The 21993-nt window shown below is 50.2% G+C and overlaps 1 protein-coding gene across 1 annotated transcript in view; it reads left to right on the top strand.

The window, feature by feature from the left end:
• Positions 1 to 21993, top strand: part of ZFAND1 (zinc finger AN1-type containing 1) — a 398662-nt gene that overhangs the window by 163223 nt on the left and 213446 nt on the right. The window contains exon 4 of the mRNA XM_069621276.1: positions 11099 to 11229. Coding sequence (XP_069477377.1) covers positions 11099 to 11229 — 131 coding nt within the window. The remainder of the gene's footprint in view (positions 1 to 11098; positions 11230 to 21993) is intronic.

Here is a 21993-nt window from a genome sequence, read left to right as displayed (position 1 = left end):
GTGAGGTGCCATAGCTGGGGTTTCTTGGCAATAGGTTTCTTTGCCATGGAAACCAACAGGAAATACAACCTGTTTGCATCATAGAGGGTAGGATAGGCTAACTCTTTAGGGGCACCTGTATCCTCCTTTGGGAGGATAGGTTCCTTCATTCTGAATGTCACCTAATTAAACTCTGACACTCAAAGATGGCTGCCGAGTTACTTATCGAATTACACCAGACTCTCCATTGTTTGGGACACAAGATCTAGTAGTCCTTGCTAGTTTTAAATGGAGGACAATGGGGCACCAGAACGATTTTCTTTCAGTCTGCAGCCTCGATGTCTGTCAACTTGACAAACTCACCTGATGTGAGTATTGAGATGGGGGATTGGGCATCCTGATACCTAGTGAAAGGAAGGTGATATTATATTTTAATATACTGTTACAGAGGTATTTCTATCTGTCTGAAGACAAACAATCTCAGTGCCTAGTATAGCCTGTAAAGGTGAATCCGGGTGAGTGCGGATACCATTTTCGTTATGATTCGTGCTACCGATATGAGTGTCATTTATTCATTTCGGGCTGATATCTGACTAAAGCGTTTTTGCTTTGGTTCAAGGCACAAATACAATCTGGAGATTGATAAGAGGTTAGTGAAAGACATTTATATGTTGCTGTGTATTAATGCATGAGAGCGCTCAAGGGAGTAACATTACGCTATATATGTATTTTTTAAGCTTATTGAAGAAGTTAAATTTGAACATATGTATAGAAAAAGACAGCTAAAAAGCCTTGAAGATGGATTAATTATCCGAAACGCGTCAGCATTGCCGAGAGTTAATTATCTTCACATCTCACATTACTTGCATTGTTAAGCTGCTTGGTGTTTGGACAATTTCCTGGCCCACCATTATGGGGTGGCTGTGAATGATATGTAAAGCTATAGTTTTGTTTGGATATGTAAAATGTCATCATCCGTATTGAATTGAAGTGAGGAGTGTATTTGGGTTACCTGCTGGCAACGGCAGGCTTCAATATTTTGTTTCCATTACGTTCTCATTGGCCGGGGAACTATACCCAGCTGCACCTGAAGTGGACATAAAAAGTTTTGATAGTTTTGTATTTATCATATATTGTGCCACATGTGTGGGACCTTCACTTTTGCTAATTGTCAACCACAAGCCCAGGAGAAGCAGCTGGGCCTGATACTGATGGATCTGTTTTTGGCCCAGCAGGTTCTACACCAGCTGTAGCTCCTACCAGAACACCCCTAACCCCTTTGCTCCTGTGTCCTGTTATTCTTCTTACTACTTATCACAGTTGATGATCTCTGCCACCTGGTGCCTGAAGCATTAGCCTGTGGCTATCTCAAACGCTTTCCGATAAGTCAGTACATTGTAGCCCTGAATATTGTACTCGTTCAGGTTTAGCCAATGACCTTTTCATTGGACATTGTGCTGATTTCAGTGCCACCGTCGGGATCCAGATTGGAGTCCTGCTGAGCCAATTGGCTGTGATTGACATATACTGTCATTTATATTAATTTGACTTTCCCCTCTAGAATCCCCTTGTGCTGTCGGGAGTAAGGGGTTTGAGGACGTTGGTAATCTATTTCTGAGTGTTAGAAGTCCGTGGGACTTAAACGTTGTTTTGCTAGTTTCGATATTTTGGCCACAGTTGACTCATGGTTATTGTGACTTTCACTTCGGCCTAACTTGATCGCAAAACGCAAGCTCTTTGAGCTGAGGGACAAGGGGCCTTTGCAACCCCCCTCCTTTCTCTCGAACGTTTCGGTCGGTTGTACTCGCGGTGATCCCTTGAGACACCTCACTACGGGCTCTCTCACTAGGCAGATTGGTTGCAGTATTCTGGACTACGGCATGGCATTCATTCACATATGGCCAGAGTCAGGGCAGCATCTGTGGCGTTTCCACTCTGCAAACCAGTGTTAAAATAACGTGTCGGCACTCTCCTCGCTCTATGTTCCCATCTTTAATATTGCTTTTTAATCATCCATTTAGTAGGGAGGAAAGGGGCGGGCTGTGGTAATAAGTGCACGATATTGACCCTTAAACTTTTAGTCTATTGTCCCTTTTCCTAGATGCACTGTCTGCATCCACACTAAGGTAACATTTGTCTTGTCCTTAGTATACTCTGATACAGGGGCGTTGCTAGGGGGGGGGCTAAAGGGGCTATAGCCCGTTGATCTTTTGGTTGTAGCCCCGGATAGAATCTCAGGAGCTACAGCCAAAAGACTAGCTAGCCCCCAACCCCAACAGTACTGACATCAGCTTAGCCCCGTGTCTTTTCCAGACCTAGCAACTCCCCTGCTCTGATAGCAAATGACTGATGAGATGAACCTTTACTGCATTCACTGGAGAAGGCGGTCGGCATGCCTTATTATAGCATACACCCGTTTTATTCAAACGTTTTTATATTGAGCACCCCATGAGTAAATATAATCTGGCCGATTCATGGAATCAACGTGCGCCGAAAAAACGGCGCACGCGTGCAAAAACGTGCGATTCGCAGAGAAACAGCGAAAATCGCAGTGCAAGTGCGATTATCGCACAGAAAACATTGCACATCAATTCATGGACGTCCGTGCACGCGCGAAATGTGGGATGTGCGCTGAGAAAGTGCGCGGCGCACGCTGGCGCACAGGTCAACGAACGCCGTGCGATAAGGCCACAGCGAATTCGCACATAGCGCGGCGCACATAACAAAAGTAGGCATAACACGGGGCGTCACACGCAGAATGGGGAACAACTCGTGAAAATGTGGGCGTCACGGGGGAAGTACAGGAGGCAAGTGCGCAGAACGCCCACACGCTCGCCTACAACACGTATTCATGGATTCGAACAGGGAAAAACAGCGCACGGCCAAAGACGCACACAGGCCCATACATGTCCGCTTCACGAAAGCAGGCGGTAGCGTCCCTGCGCAGGAAAAAAATGTGCGCCAAAGTCCTACACGCGATCGGGCCTGGGGGAGCGTGTGCGTGTATTCCAGGGGTGCGCGAGAAGTTCCACACGCGATTGGCCTGGGCGCGTGTATTTCAGGAGCTCGCGGGTGGTTTCACACGCGATCGGGCCTGGGGGAGCGTGTGCGTGCATTTCAGGGGCTCGCGGGTGGTTTCACACGCGATCGGGCCTGGGGGAGCGTGTGCGTGTATTCCAGGGGTGCGCGAGAAGTTCCACACGCATTGGCCTGGGCGCGTGTATTACAGAGGTGCGTGAGAAGTTCCACACGCGATTTGGCCTGGGCGCGTGTATTTCAGGGGCTCGCGGGTGGTTTCACACGCGATCGGGCCTGGGGGAGCGTGTGCGTGTATTTCAGGGGTGCGTGAGAAGTTCCACACGCGATTGGCCTGGGCGCGTGTATTACAGAGGTGCGCGAGAAGTTCCACACGTGATTGGCCTGGGCGCGTGTATTTCAGGGGCTCGCGGGTGGTTTCACACGCGATCGGGCCTGTGGGAGCGGGGTACGTGTATTTCAGGGGTGCGTGAGAAGTACCACACGCGATTGGGCTGGGTGCGGGTATTCCAGGGCTGCGCGGGAAGTTTTACACGCTCGCCTACAACACGTATTCATGGAAACGAACGTGGCCAATCCGGAAACACGTACGCCAGCAGGAAGTAGGCGTACGTCCACCCGCACAGCATAAAAGTGCACGCAAACAACAAACAAGCTCAGACGCCAGGATGAACATACCGTTCCTAGCAGCAGTGGCCGTGGGATACCGCAGGAGAAGGAGGAGGATAGTCCGGCCCAGAATGTTTACACCCAGAACCAGCCTTTTTGGGATGCCTGATGACCATGTGTATGGGAGGTACAGGTTTCCACCTCACATAATACTCGACCTGGTCAGTGAGTGGGAGGATGACCTCACATCAACCACCCTGTGCTCCCAAGCACTCAGCCCCCTGGAGAAGGTCCTCAATGTACTGCACTTCCTGGCCACTGGATCATTTCAGCGGACAAGTGCCATAGTGGGGGGGGTGTCACAGGCCACGCAGTCACGCTGCCTACACCAGGTCTTGGCCATCATCACTGCACGCCCATCAGTCCGCAGGCACATATACCTGCCCAGAACACCTGCAGAAAGGCAGGCTGTTGCCCAGGACTTAAACAGGGTGGCACAATTCCCCAAAGTGCTAGGTGCCATTGATTGCACCCATGTGGCTCTACGTCCCCCCCAGGGCAACTGAGCACATCTATAGAAACCGCAAGCACTGGCATTCCATCAACGCCCAGGTAGTATGTGATGCCAAGGGAATCATAACCTCAGTATACGCCAACTATCCAGGCTCCACCCACGACAGTTTCATCTACAGAATGTCTACCCTAAACCGGGACATAGAAGCTGGGCGGCATGGCGATACATGGCTGCTCGGTGAGTATAAATGCCACTGCGCATGCATGCATGTCAGATACTGAGTAATGTCACAACCCCACTGATGATACCCATCACCACCTCCCCAGGGGACAGTGCCTACCCTCTCAGCACCCACATGATGACGCCAATTCGGAACCCCACCACGCCACCCGAGGTAAGATACAACACAGCCCACATTGCAACCCGGGGCATCGTGGAGCGCACATTCGGAGTGCTCAAGTCACGCTTCCGCTCCCTTGACCGTTCTGGCGGGCAGCTGTTATAAGCTCCCCCAGTAGTGTGCAGGATCATAGTGGCAGCATGTGTCCTGCACAACGTTGCAACACGCCGGGGCCTGGCCGTGGACATGGTGGTGCCCCCACATCCCCAACCACATGCATGCCCACTGCGCATGGGAGGGGAAAGGGCACGGGGTGAGGCAGCCCGTACGCAGCTCTTGGCTAATTACTTCACATAAAATCACACCCCTGTGGAGTGCACACAGCCCTGGCACATACCAGCTGACAATCAATGATGATTGTTACTGACAATTATGATGTGTCAATGACAGTCAACTGTCACAACCATACCAGCCTGAGATTGTACATCTGGAAGTGTTCCATTGTGTGCTTCCCAAACTACACAAACAGCACCAATGCTGTGTTCAAAAGACACACTTCTATGCTGCTGAAATCATTACCCCCTTGCAAGACACAACATGACAACAGTGCCATGTCACCCAACCCCTCCCCAGCACCGCCACCCATAACACCATGGCATGACATGCCATGTGAGAGCAAACAAAATCATCCCCCAAACATGACACGTGTCACAAAGTACAGTGTCCCTAATGGAAACTGGCCACACACAATATGCCCACATGAATGTAGAAACAACAACACACATGACCAAATACTTACCACAATACAATCGACATAGCATAAACATGACAGTAATAAGGCAAAGGATACGTAGTCTTACAACATGAGAATGCCAGCACATCCACCACCTCCAACTGTACAGTGTTGTTGCCACGCACATCTGGAAGTCCACTGCTCACAACATGAGCCCCTTCTCCAAAGTGGACGGCCTTGTGAAGACATGAGGAATGAACCTGCAAATCAGGAGGGAGACATGGATGCACAAGCACACATCAATACACCATGCAGTGCACAATACAACAACAATATGCACTAGGAATGTATACACAGTATTGACTACAGACTGCCCACACAGCTCATGGGAGTCCAACGTCACTGTGTAATTCACTGTCACTTGGGCACACCCTTTGCAAGCCCATGGAAACGGGAAGCAGGAGGGGTGTGTGTCTCACTGACCCAAGCATCTAACCCAAACTCAGGACAAGCCTGCATGTGCCCAGCCGGAATACAGTGGATGCCCACGGGAGCCACACCAGGCAACACACTGCAACAAAAAATCAAAAATGGCCATGTGTGGGCCAGGGGGGTGGGGGAGGCCACCCAGGAGGTCCGAGGACAGGGTGCCCACCAACAGTCACCTGCGTGGATGTTGTGAAAAAAAAAACACCTCCATGGGCTCATGGCCTGCACGGCTACTAAATAGTGGGAGATTCACTGCTGGATTCGCTCTCCTCAACTTCTGCTGCTGCTGCCACAGGAGGTGGTGGTGCCATGGGAGGCAGCCCACGCAATGCCCTAGTTTGGTCCTCCATGGCAGCAAGCATGCGTGCCTGGAAGGCCTCGTTCTGGAGGGATATGGTGCGGAGATCCCCATGCAACACCCGACGTGTTGCCCGGACCTCCGCCCGAGTTGCCTGCATCTCTGCTGAGAGCGTACGGGTGACGCGCTCAAGCAACTGTTCCGTCCTGGTGACAGTGGAAGCCTCAAGGGCCACACGAGTCTGCCTGAGGTGCCGGACCTCTCCCCTCAGGGCTTCCCTCTGTCCCTGGGCATCTATAGAAATTGATTCCCTCAGATTGTCCAGGGCCACCTGTCTGTCCCTGTTGGACGCCAACATGTCCTCCCTGACTGATTGGCAAATGGAGTCTGTTGCCTGCTGTAGTAGCTCCATCTGCCTTTCTGGGGGGACAATGGAAGTGGCCACCCTCTCCATGGCCTGAGCAATCATTTCGGATGATGCTGCCTGTTGGTTGGCCATACCGTAAATGGATTAGCTCCCATGCGGTATTGCCTGGTGGCGGACGGCCACCGCGTTGGCGGGCACCACACCTGTCTGGGGCAAGGCGAACTGCGCCTTGCTGTGTCGGCACTGCCTGAGGCTGCAGGACTGCATTTCCCCTCTGAACTGCTGGCCCAGGAACAGGATCAGATGTTGCGGAGTGTGGCCCTGCATCCGTAACCACCACAGGCGCACCTACCAACACTGACATCCCCATAGTGGGCTCTACCCCTGGTGCAGGTGGGTCGGACAGAACAGTATCCCTTCCATGAACACATACCTGCGAATCCACATAGGTCTCATCTGAATCAACACCTGAAAAGAGTTCTGGGGAGGTGCAGCCAGGGACACCCCGGGACAGTATGGCCTGCAGCAAGAGAGGGTTCTCCCCCACCACCAAACCACGTCCCCCACTGGTGCCTGGTCGTGCTTCAGATCCCTCCTGGGCCTGCACCATCTCCTCTCCCTCAACAGCATCAGGTGCGTCATCCTCTGCAAAAACAAGAAGGACAAAAAATGGAAACAGGCATTAGCACCATGGCACGCTATTAGGCCAGACAAGCTACAGTACCAGTACTTGACTTACACATGTCCCACATGACTATAACCCTCCCATGCATGCACTGTCCATGAGTTGGAAGGGGATGAAAATGTCAGACACTGATGACACCAAGATGGGAGAGCAACACATCAGCTGCATGCTGGCTAGCAGTGCCATCACACATTGGCCTGTGAGTGGCATGTCCAATACACATACATGACACATGCCATCACACAGATGGCATGTACCATGGGCATGACATATATGTGACAATGGGGCAGAGTGATGCGCAGTAGAACCAGGTGAATTCCTGCAATCAGCCTGAATGAACACAGCTTAATACGGAACAATGTGGTAGCAAGATGCCACTTCAAGGGCAACTGGCGCAATGTAGTGCAAAACGCCTACTGTGGCCAGAAGGGACACTGAAATACCCAAATCCCGGGGCGCAGAATTCATTGGATGAAGCACATGGGTGGGACAAAACACTCAGGCACACACACCCTGACCTGGCACTCAACCGAATCCCCTCCCACAAACTACATACACATGGATTACACACACATGCATGTGCACTCACCGGACAATGCCTCGTAATCTGGCAGTTCTCCCACACCTTGGATCTGCTCCTCTGTGACGTAGGTCCCAGCAACATGCTCATGTAGAGTGAGTTCTATGTCCTCTTGTGGAGACCCACCTCCAGTCACCAGAGTTGCGGCATGACTTGAGGCCAGCTTTTTCTTTGCCCTACGCTTAAGGTCGTTCCAGCGCTTGTAGCACTCAACAGCTGTGCGCCTCATAAACCCAAGGGCACTTATGCTGTCCGTGATGGACTGCCAGTGTGCCTGACGTCGAGCAGGTGTAATCCTACACCCTGAAGTGACCAACATTTCGGCGTCATGTTCGGACACATACTGCACAAGTGCATCCAGTTCGGCATCATTGAAGCTAGGCTTCCTTGGCGTGCCGGACCGTGTAGCCGTGTCGGGGTCATCAGCCTGTACTGGACGAGCACTCTTCCTCTTTCTTTTTGTGGGTGGTGGGGATCCGGAGTGCCCTACGCGGCTCTGGACACTAGAGGCAGGAGCACCGGTGGACTGTGTAGTAGTAGTGTGCGACGGCACACTGTCCACATGACTTTCTGCAGGCATTAGCTGAAGTGTGATGATGGCAGGGGGAACCTCAGTCTGATGTACCGGGACCAACACTGTCCTTGCTGGGGGAGTCAGAGATGGGGTGGACGGAGCTGCAGCTGCCCCTGCAGCCTCCCCACTCCACCTACTCGGGGCAGCAGATGACATGGCTGCCCCTGTACCACGTGGCCTGGTGACACTGGCTTGCACCGCCACCCGTGGCCTAGACTTGGCGACCTGGAAGTCAGCCTGGGAGTCACCCTGTGCTAGGTCAGGTGCCACAACGGGCCGGTCCAACAAGGGCTGAGCAGGGATGGTGTCAGCCACGTTTCCCTCAACCATGGGGGGGGGGGTGTGTGTCCCTGACTGGTCCTCCACACGTGGGGGGCTTGGGGGAGTCTGCAAATCCTGGCCACGTCCCCTACTGCGCCCACCACACCCACCTCTTGAGGCTCGGCCACCTTTGCCACCCTTACCACTTGCTCGCCTCCCAGCCATGGCACTGATGGAGTTGTGCGTATGGGAGTTGCAGTGGACAATTGTCCTGGGCAATTGGGGGTCAAAGGGGTAGAGTACTAGATGGAATTCGTACCCAAGTGCTCTAGCAAGGCTGTATGTAACCCCTGGGGAACGATGACGGGTCACGCAACGCACAGGCACCCCTAAAACAGAAAATGACGTGCACACGACCCCTCGTAGACCACGTGCGTGGGAAAAGGAACCTGCACTACGCTGTGGCACCCAGGAACACAAAAATGAACGTATGCGTGTCACACGCAGCCTACAATGACCTCTGAAGGGGTACGCTACACACGGGGCTAGCACAGTTGGTAAATACGTGCGCGACTCACCGTCTGCCTGGGAAAAGAGCGTGAAAAATATGCGCGTGTGCGCGTTGGCAACACCCCCGCCAAAAGAAGAATTGTACACTGTCTGAGGAGACAGGACAAAAGGAGAAGTCAACGCTGTTTGAGGAAACAGGTCGGAAAGAAAATCAGAAAAATACTGACAGAGGTAACAGGGAGTACGGACTGGAAACGCTGTGAAGTAAATCGCGTGTGAACCGACAAGAAGTACAGATTTCACCCACTCGCTCTCCACGGGAAGCACGTACAGGGAAATGACGTACTACACGCACCTTTTAAACCGCAACACACGTCCAACGTCACTTCCGCGTATATGCACTGAGGCACTATCCTCCAATCACGCAGGCTGACACTCGGACGTGGGTACAGGGACATGCCCGCGCGTGTCACGTCACAGAGGCGCCTGCGCTGTCAGAGCCTTTGGTCCAATGGAATTGTGTACACAGGCCAATCGCGTGTGGAACCTTTCGCGCATCCCTGGAATACACGCACACGCTCCCCCAGGCCAGATCGCGTGTAAAACTTCGCGCGCACCCCTGAATTACACGCACACGCTCCCCCAGGCCCGATCGCGTGTGAAACCACCCGCGAGCCCCTGAAATACACGCGCCCAGGCCAATCGCGTGTGGAACTTCTCGCGCACCTCTGAAATATACGCGCCCAGGCCAATCGCGTGTGGAACTTCTCGCGCACCCCTGAAATAAACGCACACGCTCCTCCAGGCCCGATCGCGTGTGAAACCACCCGCGAGCCCCTGAAATACACGCGCCCAGGCCAATCGCGTGTGGAACTTCTCGCGCACCCCTGAAATACACGCACACGCTCCTCCAGGCCCGATCGCGTGTGTAAACACCCGCAAGCCCCTGGAATACACGTACCCCGCTCCCCCAGGCCCGATCGCGTGTAATAACACCCGCGAGCCCCTGGAATACACGTACCCCGCTCCCCCAGGCCCGATCGCGTGTAATAACACCCGCCAGCCCCTGAAATACACGCGTCCAGGCCAATCGCGTGTGAGAAGCTTCTCGCGCACCCCTGAAATATACGCGCCCAGGCAAATCGCGTGTGGAACTTCTCGCGCACCCCTGTAATTCACGCACACGCTCCTCCAGGCCCGATCGCGTGTGAAACCACCCGCGAGACCCTGAAATACACGCGCCCAGGCCAATCGCGTGTGGAACTTCTCGCGCACCTCTGAAATATACGCGCCCAGGCCAATCGCGTGTAATGCTTCTCGCGCACCCCTGAAATACACGCACACGCTCCCCCAGGCCAGGTCGCGTGTGTTACTTCTCGCACTGGTACAGGGTTGGCGCAGCTCTTTGCGATGGTTTTGCGATCTTGATGGCTTTTCCTTGCGCGAGGGCGTTCTTGGGGGCGTAACTGGCGCTGCTGCAGGGTCGCTGCGCCACTCTGCGCCACGTCTGCTTTTGGAGGTGGGAATCCATGAATACGCTGTGCGCGGTATTTGATTTTATCGCACGCGGCTGGCGCAGACATTTGCACGGGCACGCTGTGCGCCAGCCGCGTGCGACACTTTTGGAAGGAATTACATGAATCGGCCTGATTGTCTCTGAGCCCACAATCCCCCCAGCTATAACTACTTATATTTTCTATTAAAAGTAGTGACCGTATTCACCTTTTAACAAGCCTACTGTCCCCCACTAGCCTGTAAATTCTTCGCAGATCACTGGCTGACTTTTTGTAAAAACTGTAAATCAATTGAATCGAATAAAATAAAATAAAATAAAAAAAGATCATTGGCTGACACTTAGGAGTGCTCCGGTCATATCGCTGCCTTATGGAGGAGAGGTTTAAGGATTATAGCCACTGCAGTGTGTGCATTGTTCTTGTTGATGGGAGTGCAGGAGTATCCTGCTGCGCAGGTATAACGTTAAAGTGAAAATGAATTTTGCCAACAGCACTGGACTATGGAAATCATTTGTTCATGATCGAAATGACTAGAAGACTACAACCAAGAGTTGCTTTCCAACAGGTTTGTATTGGTTAATGTGATCTAGTGTTTCTTCAAACTCACAGGTGAGCAAAACAAGCATTGCAAGTGTGAAGTCCGAAGAAGCCGTGACCCACCCGTGCATGTATGGGAGCTGTAAAGCAAGAGAGCTGATACCGGTGCTGTGTTCGAGCTGTGACAAGACATTCTGCCTGGGGTAAGCACCAAGCTGTGACTGGGGGCAGTACTTGTTGCACGTGGGCTGTTGGGAGTAAAGTGCATGAATACAAAGGGTTGTACTGGGAGGAATAGGCGAATGAAGCAGGTCTACAGCGGCTTGTTTACCTTATCCTGGGCTTTAGGCCGAGTTGCTCGGCTATTACACAGGGTGAAGCAGGTCTTGTACAGCTGCTTGTTTACCTTATCCTGGGCCTTAGGTCGAGTTGCCCCGCAATTACACAGGGTGAAGCAGGTCTTGTACAGCTGCTTGTTTACCTTATCCGGGCCTTAGGTCGGGTTGCCCGGCTATTACACAGGGTGTGGTAGACCAATCCATATCTGCCTTTAAACAAACACTGTTTCTTTCAGATCCTCTGGCATTGTGACACCCTCAGTTCCAACAAGTACTTTCAGATTTCATTGACTATTTTAATGAAACATGGTACTCTTACATCCAGTTCTTTTACTTCTCAATGTGTAATACTAGTGCACCTTTGTGGGAAGGTTGGCAAGGTGATGTCAGGACAGAATTCCATTTCTGGGGTACTTTTTGCTTGGTGCCCTAAACATTTTGCCTACTTACCGATTTGTTGTTATTAGTAGGGGGAAATCTACTGAAGTCCCCCATCACTGATATGATATGGCATTTGTAACGCGCCTATACACAAGTGTTTCAAGGCGCGACGAGGCAGGGAGGGGGGAACAAGGGGAAGACAGACAACGATCCTACTAGGCCAGGTGTCATTCAGATCGCGCAAGTGCAGGGGTAGAGGGGAAGGGAAAAAGTGCAAGGGGTAGAGGGGAAGGGAAAAAGTGCAAGGGGAAGGGGAGGGGGGGGAAGTGCTGAGTGGGGTAAGTAGAATAAAAATAAATAAATAAATAGGGCCAGCTGGTGGCAAGTGCAAGGTAAGTGCAGACAAGTGCTGGGAGGGGGGGAGCTGTAGGGATGCAGAGACAGTCCCGCAGTGCAGGGGTTGCCAGGGAGGCAGTGCAAGTGGAGAGTGGCTGGGCCAAGGACCGAAGTTGGTGATAGTGGCCCAGGTGCAGGTTCAGTGCAGTTTCAGTGAAGAATTTAGCAGGGAAGAGGGAGAGAGAAAGCAGAAGCAAAGAGGAAGGTTTTGAGGTGCTTCCGGAACCGAAGATGGTTCTCCTCAAGTTTCAGGGAGGCAGGAAGGCTGTTCTAGAGGGAGGCCCCTGCCGCAGAGAGAGATCTACCCCCAGCTCGTTGCTTCGAGAAACGGCTGACCCTGAGGGAGTTGGAGACAGATGAGCGAAGGGCTCGGGAAGGAAGATATTTAGGTAGAGAGAGTTGAAGGTATTTAGGCCCCAGGCCCCAGAAGGCCTTGTGGACAATGCAGAGGGTTTTGAACTTAATCCTCGCAGACACTGGGAGCCAGTGTAGAGGTTTCAGTCCTGGAGAGATATGGTCCCTGGGCTTGAGGCCAAGGACAAGTCTTGCAGTCCTGTTCTGGATGAGTTGCAGAGGGCGGAGAGTGGAGGCAGGTAGATTAAGATAGAGGCTGTTACAGTAGTCCAGCTTCGAGAGAACCAGGGCTCTGGAGACCGTGAGCTTCTGGGGGAAGGAGAGGAAGGGAAGAATACCTCTGAGGAGGTGCAGCTGGTAGTGTGACTTCTTGGAGACGTCAGATATATGAGGAGAGAAGGAGAGTGTTGAGTCGAAGATGACCCTGAGGTTTTTTGCCTTGCAAGTAGGAGCAGGAGGCGGGCCAAGAGAGGCTGGCCAGAGCGCTGCGGGGAAGGAGGGAGTGGGTGTGCCGATGAGTAGAATCTCAGTCTTACTGGCATTAAGTCAGAGGTCATTGGCGGCACACCATTCCTGGATAGCAGACAGACAGTCGGAGATGAGGGAAGGAGAGGAGGAGGCCGAGGGTAGCCTGAAAATGAGCTGGGTATCGTCCGCATAGCACTGAAAGTTGGGGCAGAGAGTGGCGATGCGGTGGGCAAGGAGTGCCAGATACTGGTTGAACAGCCAGGGAGAGAGATTAGATCCCTGGGGGACACCACAGGTAGAGAAAAAGATGTCAGAGAGGAAGGACCCCAGTTGGACCTGGGAGGGTCGATTGGAAAGGAAAAAGGTCAGCTACGCCAGAGCCTGACCAGTGATACCCAGGTTATCACGGAGACGGTTGAGCAGGATGGCATGGTTGACAGTGTCAAAGGCAGAAGAGAGATCGAGCAGGGCGCGGTAGCACTTTTCGGATATGCAGCTCTTACTAGCTCGTGTGGTTACCATGGCAGCTGTGCTTTTTAAGCACCCAATTTGTGCTCATTTCTGGTTCTGTCACCCTGGAAATGTGTTGTGTGGTAGGCTGGTTGCAGCTGTAATTTAGTTTGCTGGTGGGCAGTAGCCACATTCACTGCAGTAGTATCCCAGTGCACTTTTATGGTAGCCTTTGGGTCGCTAATTTATGATTTTCTTTTAGCCCTGCTCCCTGCCATTTTATTCTATGTCTTTTTTTGGTGTGGAACATGAGGCAATGCCAAAATGGCCGTTTTGCCGAGGTGGATTTATCTTGAGCCAGGCAGGCACCCGCGGTTTAGGGTTAGACCATCCTGTGTGGGCGTGCTGTGTGTTTGGAAGGACTTTAGAGCAAGCCTGATTGGCTGGCTGCCCAAAACGTTGATTGCTGCCTGGAGTGTGATTGGCGAGTGAGCTTGTTTATCAGTTTGGGACCCTCTGTATTCCTCAGTTCCGTTCCTGAAATTACCCAAAGACTGCTGCTGGGATGGTTTCTGCTGAAGATTCTGTAGTAACCATTTTGACTGGGCTTGGAGTCCTGTTTGCATTTTGCTTCTCCCTGCTGCTAGGGGCCCATGCTGGGTTCTTCCCTTGCTTCGTGCCGGCTTCCTTTTGAGGTTGGACTGGCTGTCCTTTTTGGAATCTTCCTCATATACAGTTGCTTTGCCCATGAGAACAAGATTCTGGCCCAAATGCCCAAAATTTTGCAGAGATCTCTCCTTCCTTTTCTGGCTTGGAAACCTTAGTGGCTGCCAGCTTCGCCTACTCTGTCCTGGGACTTCCTCGGTCACCATTCTTATTTGTGGGACCATTTACTTGCTGGCTGGCTGTACCCTCCTTCTCCCCTGGTCTGACCCGTGACCCTTTCTGTGGCATGCAGAGTGCTTCTGTCACTGCTATCGCTTCTTTCTTTTTTTTAAAACCTTTTTTTAAAACTTAGCCAAAAATGACACACTGTGCCATAGATAACAGTCACAAATAAGCATTACATTTGTAATAATTGTCCATAATCAATGACATGGGTCCTTACACATTTAGCACATTAGCATTACCATGACAACTCCCATTTCATAGTCGGCTGTGGGGGTAGCACTCTTCCGGCTTTTCTAAGACGCTGTAAACACCTCCTTAATATTGTAAGGTGTTTTATTACATGCTGCTCCTTCTTACTGCTCAGAGGCCATCCCTTTTGTGCCCTTCTTAGCTCACTGCTATCTTGATCGTGGTTATCTTCGTTGACTGGACTTCATGTACCCACGTTTATGCCCATTTTAGCTAATGTTATCATTTTATGTTTTATGTTGCTGATGTTGTACCTATTTTCTCTTCGTCTGCGCCCTCACGCCTCAGGGTTCAAGGCAGCGCGATACAAATTGATTAAAGTAAAGTAAAAGTAAAGTGATATTTTCTCAATCTTCCGTGGTCCGTGAGAGGTCGTCCCGGAATGGCCCCCAAATGTCCTTTGGTCTACATACAAGCACAACTGTTGCAATATAGCCCTCTTCCCTCTCATTAGCAAATGTCAATTCCCTAAGCAATTCTGTAAATGTGGGTGCTGCTTTGGATTGCCAGTATTTCAGCATGCATTTCTTGGCAATGATGCAGCTCACATTAAATAGTCTGTGAACTTACAGAGACCATACCTATGTCATCTAAGAGGTACTTTGGGGGGCAGGGGGTAATGGGGTGATGAGAGGATAGCGCTGCGGCTATCTGTACCATATCGTGCAGGACATCTGCCTCTTCCCGCCAAAATCTTGCTATCAGCGGGCAGTCCTAAAACATGTGAATGGGGTTTAGCTCCCGCCCTCCCACAATACGGGCATGTATCACTGACATTTGGTGTATATCTAGAAACGTGCTTTGGTGTGTGTGTTAGGAAAGATTTCATAATTGTATGCAATTTTCCCTCCATGTGTACACCCCCAAACATTTTGCTGCTGTTTAGACACCATAGACTGACTTTGCCAGAGAAGCACAACCTTCAGCTGCACTCTTCTGGGCTTTCGCTCACTTTTTATGGGGAAACTGACATGCCCTTAAGACAGTCAGTACTGGGAGACTTTGTTTCCTTTAGTCCTTTTCCCATGTTGCAACCTTTGTGCAACATGTAACAAGTACACAATGTACCTTCCAGGACAGTGTACTTGGGTCTGTAGTCATTTTCCAAAGGCCCTAGATACTCCCGATTGACTTTTTGTGAGATGTGCAGATGTGTCAAGGACAGGGCTGGTGGCAGCTATCTTTTCACATATTTTTAACCCTTTCCTGCCATGTTAACCGCGTTTGGCCCGAATAGGTGGCCTGGCTCCAAAATGGCCATGCCACAAGGTTCTTTGCCCTGTCCTTTGGCCATCTTGGCCCTTTTCCTTCCCTAGGTTGAGTTGACCCGGCTCAGTCCTTATTTGGACATGCAGTTTCCCGCGAAACAGCAAGCTTTCGCGGGCTTCTGCATGCCTTGTGTGTGTGCCTCCAGGATGTGGGCTGGGGTGTCTGTCTCTAATACACATCCTGGTTGCCAGAGAGTCTGGAGTGCTGTGAAGGACGGGGACCACCGTGGTCCATGATTGGTCCACGTATGGAGTGTGTGTTTGTGAGCAGATCTCCCATTAGGTCCTCTCCATTTTGGCGTGAAGGGAACTTTGGATAAGAGGAGGCTGAAAACACCCATACCATGTCGATCTCTGGAGTTCTCACTGAACGAAGGATAGGATCCAAGTATCCTGAAACTACGAAGCTGAGTCGAGGAACCGCTGGTGACCCGCTGGAAGGTTTGGCACCCTGAGCCCGCTGTCGTCCCGTGGGACCCTCTGCATCTGGTCGTCCTAGAAGGTCTGCAAAGACGCTTTGACCCATTGGAATAGTGGGACCAACTATTTTCGGCACCTTCATCAAAACCTGCAAGTAAGTTTTCTTGGAAGTGTCCCTGGGCCAACCAGTGGACTGTCCAGCTTACCCAGTTGCTTTACTCTGTCACCGACGCCGTTTCGAGGAGGCCCTCGAAACTTGGTATACTGTTAGCTCTGTTACCACGGCACCCTCACACCGAATTTCGAACACTTGGAATTCCCAGGACTGAAGTGAGATGAGTGCGTCAGGAACGGAACATGCACAGTTACCGTGTTGCCCTGCCGCAGCAACAACCTTTGTAAGTGCGCTGCATTTGTGACCCTCTTGCCCCTGAAGCCTGCTGAAGTAGAACCAGGTCGATTCATCCACCCAGAGCGGAGAAATCGCCACTGTCCCGTTTGGGAATCCTCACTGTATCTCAGGAACCGAAAGCCACAGAGACGTCCTTTTTGCCACGTTCGAACCTGCAAGCGAAGTGGACTGAACTGGCGAAGTTTGGGTCAGAGTGCACCTAGGACCGATGAGTACTTCCAACACTAACCGGTGACCCCTAGTGCCTGGGCCCCTTTTTACGCACAAGTGGCCCCTGAGGGTCCCTCTCCTTTCCACTGCTAGTGCTAACTAGCGACTCCATCCCGCTCTCTGGAACTGCCTCTGCTTTCAAGTGGAGGTCCTCCCTGAATAGTGGGAACTTATTCTTCATCGCCTCATCCACCTTTCTGAGCTGCTAGAGACCCCTGAAGAGACCCCGTTTTGCCCATTGGAACAACCGCATGCACTTGCATTGCATGTACTATTGAGCACAAGGCTCCTCTCTTCTTAGAGCTTGGATTGCCTCATATTAGATGTGTTGCTTATGTCGAAGGGGCCTAAAGACTACCTGCACTGCCTGTTTCATTCCCATCTAGGTTGTCGACATATTTCGTGCATTTAACCCTTTAGACACCAGTGGTCTTGTATATATATATTGTATTGATATGGTTGTATTGATTTACTTATTATTGCTGTGATTCTTTTGCTATGGTCTGAGTTACAAAGGCCTTGTAATAAATGTGTTTATATTTTTGATATAACACCTGTCTGGGAGTAATTTGTAAGTGTCCTTGCTCTGTGTGCTCATTGAGGTCTTTTAGTCACCCTCACCCCTCCTGAGACTTAGTCTTGACCGCCTGCCATAGCTACCTTGATTGGTCTGGCTTGTACAGAGGTTACCCTGTTCCAAGAAACTAGGCTGGCCTTCTGAACTTCTGCCCACCAGGTCAGAGTTTAGAAATCCATCTTAACAGTGTGTAATGTAAGTGATTCAAAATCTTAAATTGTATCAGTTTAAACCTGACATTTAATGAGACATCCTGTATCAATGTACACCATCTGCCCCATTGTTCATCTGGTATCTCAGTGGCCAGGTCCCTCTCCCATTTCTGTCGTGCCATGTTCACTAATGGCTGTTTATCTATATAACCTTGAGACCAGCCTCCTGGTATCCACACTCGACACTACCGCCTCAATACATTCCTGGGTATATGGTTCCTGTGAAAAGGATGTCCATCTGCGGCGGACTGCAGCTTGCATCCTGAAGTATTGTAATGTCTTAATGGCGTTGTTACCTAATTTGGACACAAACTCCTCAAGTGTCACAAACCTCCCTTCTGGAAATAAATCCTGCAAAAACATCCGCCACTCAGTATCCCGGGACTTCTGAATGTCAGGTTAATATGTGGGGGGAACCCGGGGCAGTTCCACAGGGGTACTGCTGGACTAAATGGAGCCAGTACGCCCAATCTCTTAAATAGCCGAGACCATGCATTCACCGTCATGTGGACCTGGTCATATGTGCAGGAATCTGCATGTCGGTCACTAAAAATGATTGATCTCAAATCCGTTGGCGCCACACTATAGCTCTCCAGCGCTCGGTGTACCGCCCTGGAACTGGCAAGCACCAGTGACGCGCATATTGGGCTTGTGCTACTATATAATACAACTCAAAGTCTGCTGCCGCTAGACCCACTTTCTCATAGGGTTCCGCTAGACCCTCCCAACTCATTCGGGCCACCCCTGCTCCCCAGATCAATTCGATAGCTAAAGATCGAAGTTTGGTAAAACATTATCGGCCAGGCCAGATTGGAAGAGTACTAAAATAATCCAGTGATTTAGGGACTACCACCATCTTCAATAAAGATAGCCTCCCATATTGTGAGATAGGGAATGTGGCCCATAACTACATTTTAACGGCTAGGGAATTCAGATACACCTCGTGGTTGTCCTCATATAGTAAACCATGCGGGCGGGACACAAAGACGCCTAGATATTTAAACCCTGTTGGTACCCATCTAAACCACATCAACTCTCTTCGATGTGTTGTATCGTCCGTAAGTGGAAAGCTCAGATTGTGTCATGTTAATCTTATAACCGTAGTAATGTGTAAGTGTATGGACAACTTCCATTACCGGGCCTCATTTTCGCTCTGGGTCTCGTCCAAAAAATAGTGTCTCATCAGCGTATAGTGAAATGACTTGAGGTGGACCTGCTTTTCTGATTCCTCTGTCCATGCCTGTCTCTTCTCAACTGCGCTAAGGGCTCTATCGTTAAAGCAAACAGCAAGGGGGATAAAGGGCACCCTTGTGTCCCATGCTCCAGTCGAAACTCCTGTGAGAAAGTGCCATTAATGCAAACCCTGGCAATTGGATTAGCATAATAGCCACACGCAGCTTATAAAATAACCCCCCCCAAATCGCAAATGCTGCAATACTCCAAACCAAAATTTCAAAGCCACTGAATCAAAAGCATTTTTTGGCATCCAGGGAGGCCACGACCGCCCTGGTCTTTGGGTTTATTTGTGATATAACACAGAAAATATGTTGTAAAATGAGCGCAGTGGATCGGTCCGGAATAAATCCAGACTCGTCTGGGTGTACCAGTAGATGCATGTATGGCAACAATCGAGTGGCCAGGACCCTTACAAACACCTTTGCGCCTGCATTAATCAATGACAGTGGCCTATACAAGCCCATTCGAATGGATTGTGTCCTCCCACGTATTCCTTATCTATGATATACAATATTCAGCTTCAGCTGCTTCGGAAATCTTTTTTTCGGCAGAGGCCGCTGTGCGTCATAGCAGTAGACTCGGTGTCCCTCGAGGGCCTCCGTCTCGAGGATGATGTCATTGAAGGCATATATAGCATGCGCAGCGCCCATTGGCTTCAGTTCCGTTTTTTTGTGTAAGCTTACGCTTCGAGAACTACGGTGCGTTTCAGTATTTCCTTCAAGAAATATACGAACATTTAATCGTCTTTGACACAGACTACCCCAAAGACCGGGTTTAAAAAGTGTCAAGACTGCGATGCCAAAATGTCGCTGACCGATCCGCATCGAGTATGCTTGTGGTGTCTCGGTGTGGAGTACAAGACCTCGGCCTGTTTGAAATGTCAATCGATGACCGGAAAAGCTCTGAAGCAGCGTAAGGGGAAAGTGGCGGTAGTTAGATTCCCTAAGAAATCCTCATCGACCACCCCGTCGAAACCTTCTTCTGACGATGTGAGAGGTGACTCTCCTCGAAGAAAGAAGGCAAATAGGTCCATGTCGAGGAAGCCGAAAAGAGGCGCCATAAGCCGCCTACTTCGACGTCCTCATCGGACTCCTCTTCTGAAAGAGCTATATCCTGTCCCAATAAGGCCTCCACTCCTGCCGAATGGCAAACGTTCAGGCTAGAAATGGTCAAATTTGAAAACCAGAAACCTTCGACAAGCCATGTTCCTTCTGCACGTTCTAAAGCCAGTAAGGAAAGGGTTTGAGCCAAATCCTGTGCGCCCTCGAGCCTGGGACAAAGGCCAGATCCTCATCGAGACCCGCTGAGGCCTTGGCACGATGATAAATCATCGAAGGATCCTTCGAGTCATAAGTCGAAAGACAGGTCGAGGCCGTCAACGCCATTGATGCCAGCTGCGCCATCGAAGCCAGCCGGCCCACCGACACCATCATTGCCATCGAAACCTTTGGTGCCATCTGTTAAGCGACTTCAATTCAGCAATCCCACTAAGTCAGTGCCTCGTCTAGGACGCCCAAGGGAAGCCCTTATTTATATATTTTTATGACAAGTTATACTCTGGATGATAAACCCTTATATAACGCCCCTCTCTTAGAATCCCCCTGACCCCACTGAGCCAAGAAGTAGGTTTGTTTTGCAAATTAAAAAGGTTTATTTGAAAAATTAAACAATAGACATATATCACACTTTTATAATAAATTAATATTTGATATCACACTTAGACATATGACAGTGAGTGATCAACAATGGATGATGTTATACTAGCACACCGGTTTAATTACTTAGGAGTAGTATAGAGGATAAGGTAGCTGAGAATGCTTTATATGGTACAAGGAAACACAAGGTGGAAAAGAAGCAACACAGGAATAAACTTTATATGATTTCAGCAAAACATAATATAATCACTTTTCCCCTTTTGGCAATTCACCCCCCCCCCCCTCTATGCAATGTAAGGAGGTGGAAGTAACACACACAGTCTTCAGGAATACAATCACAGTACAATACGAATTCAGTTCCCCCCTAGCAAGCTTAGAGAAACAGGGATGATTTTAAAGACAGGCAAAGTACTTTAAAGGTGGTATGCAAAGAAGGGAAAAATATGCTAAAAATGATTTTAATTCCCTCTAGAGGTTCAGGGTGAGTGAGAGATACTTTAAATCAGTTCAGGCCAGCCCTATCAATGATTCAGGGCTGGTTACCAGGTTGAAAACGGAATTTCGTAATGGAAGCAAAAGACAAATATTTTTACACGTGGCTGAAATGAAACAAAATGTCAAATCGCAGCAATTTAGTCGCGTGCGTCGAGCGCAATTACGAAGGAACTATAAGGAGTAGTAAGTCGGTTTAGAGCGTGTTGGAAAGCTTAGAATCTCGCTTCTATCACAAACGGTTCAAGAGATAGGGATGATTTTGTGAAGGTAGATTCTCAAAATAAAAGTAAAGCTCAGAATGACAGATGACAGTTTTGCAGCTTTGAATCAACAGGAGGGACACGATTTCTATGATGCAGTTCTCAATAGGTTAAAATAGTTTAAATTAGATTATCTTAAACTAAGAGATTGGTTTTGCACAGTTCTGGCTGAGTACTCACACTATATTTTGGACAGGAATGTGACTTCGTCACGGATCGGGTCAGGATTGGCTGCGGTTCTCTCGCCACTGGGTACTGGTTCTGCGCACAGCGATCTGGGTCAGCTACCGGTTCTGGCAAAGAATTCAAACAGCTCGCCCGGCTGTTGAATAGTTTGCAAATGATTTTGAGGCCTGCTGAAAAAGGATTCAGCTTATGGATTCAGGCCTCTCTGTTACAAGTTCTGGAGTCTGGGTTCAAAGTTCTGGTCTCTGGAGATTGATGGATTTGAAGTCTGGAGTCTCCGTCAGCGTGCTGCGCAGGAATTCAGTTGAAGGTTGGAAAATGAATGTCCCTGCCTGGGTTCCAGTGGCTCTTTTTATGTCTTTTGAAAATGGGTGTGGATGCTAACTTTCTTTGCCCAACCCACTCACGATTTGATAGGTCAAGGATTTCTCTTTGACCTGATTTGAGAAGGGAACAGTGAGTCAGAGTGATGAGGTAGGTTTATGGTCAGAGGATCCTCCCCTTGTCAA

Source organism: Ambystoma mexicanum, chromosome 5q (assembly GCF_040938575.1).
Source record: "Ambystoma mexicanum isolate Mex_15411 chromosome 5q, UKY_AmexF1_1, whole genome shotgun sequence".
In the NCBI taxonomy this organism is placed as follows: Eukaryota; Metazoa; Chordata; class Amphibia; order Caudata; family Ambystomatidae; genus Ambystoma; species Ambystoma mexicanum.
The sequence above is the reverse complement of the archived record's forward strand: the minus strand, read 5'-3'. Positions and strand labels throughout refer to the sequence as shown.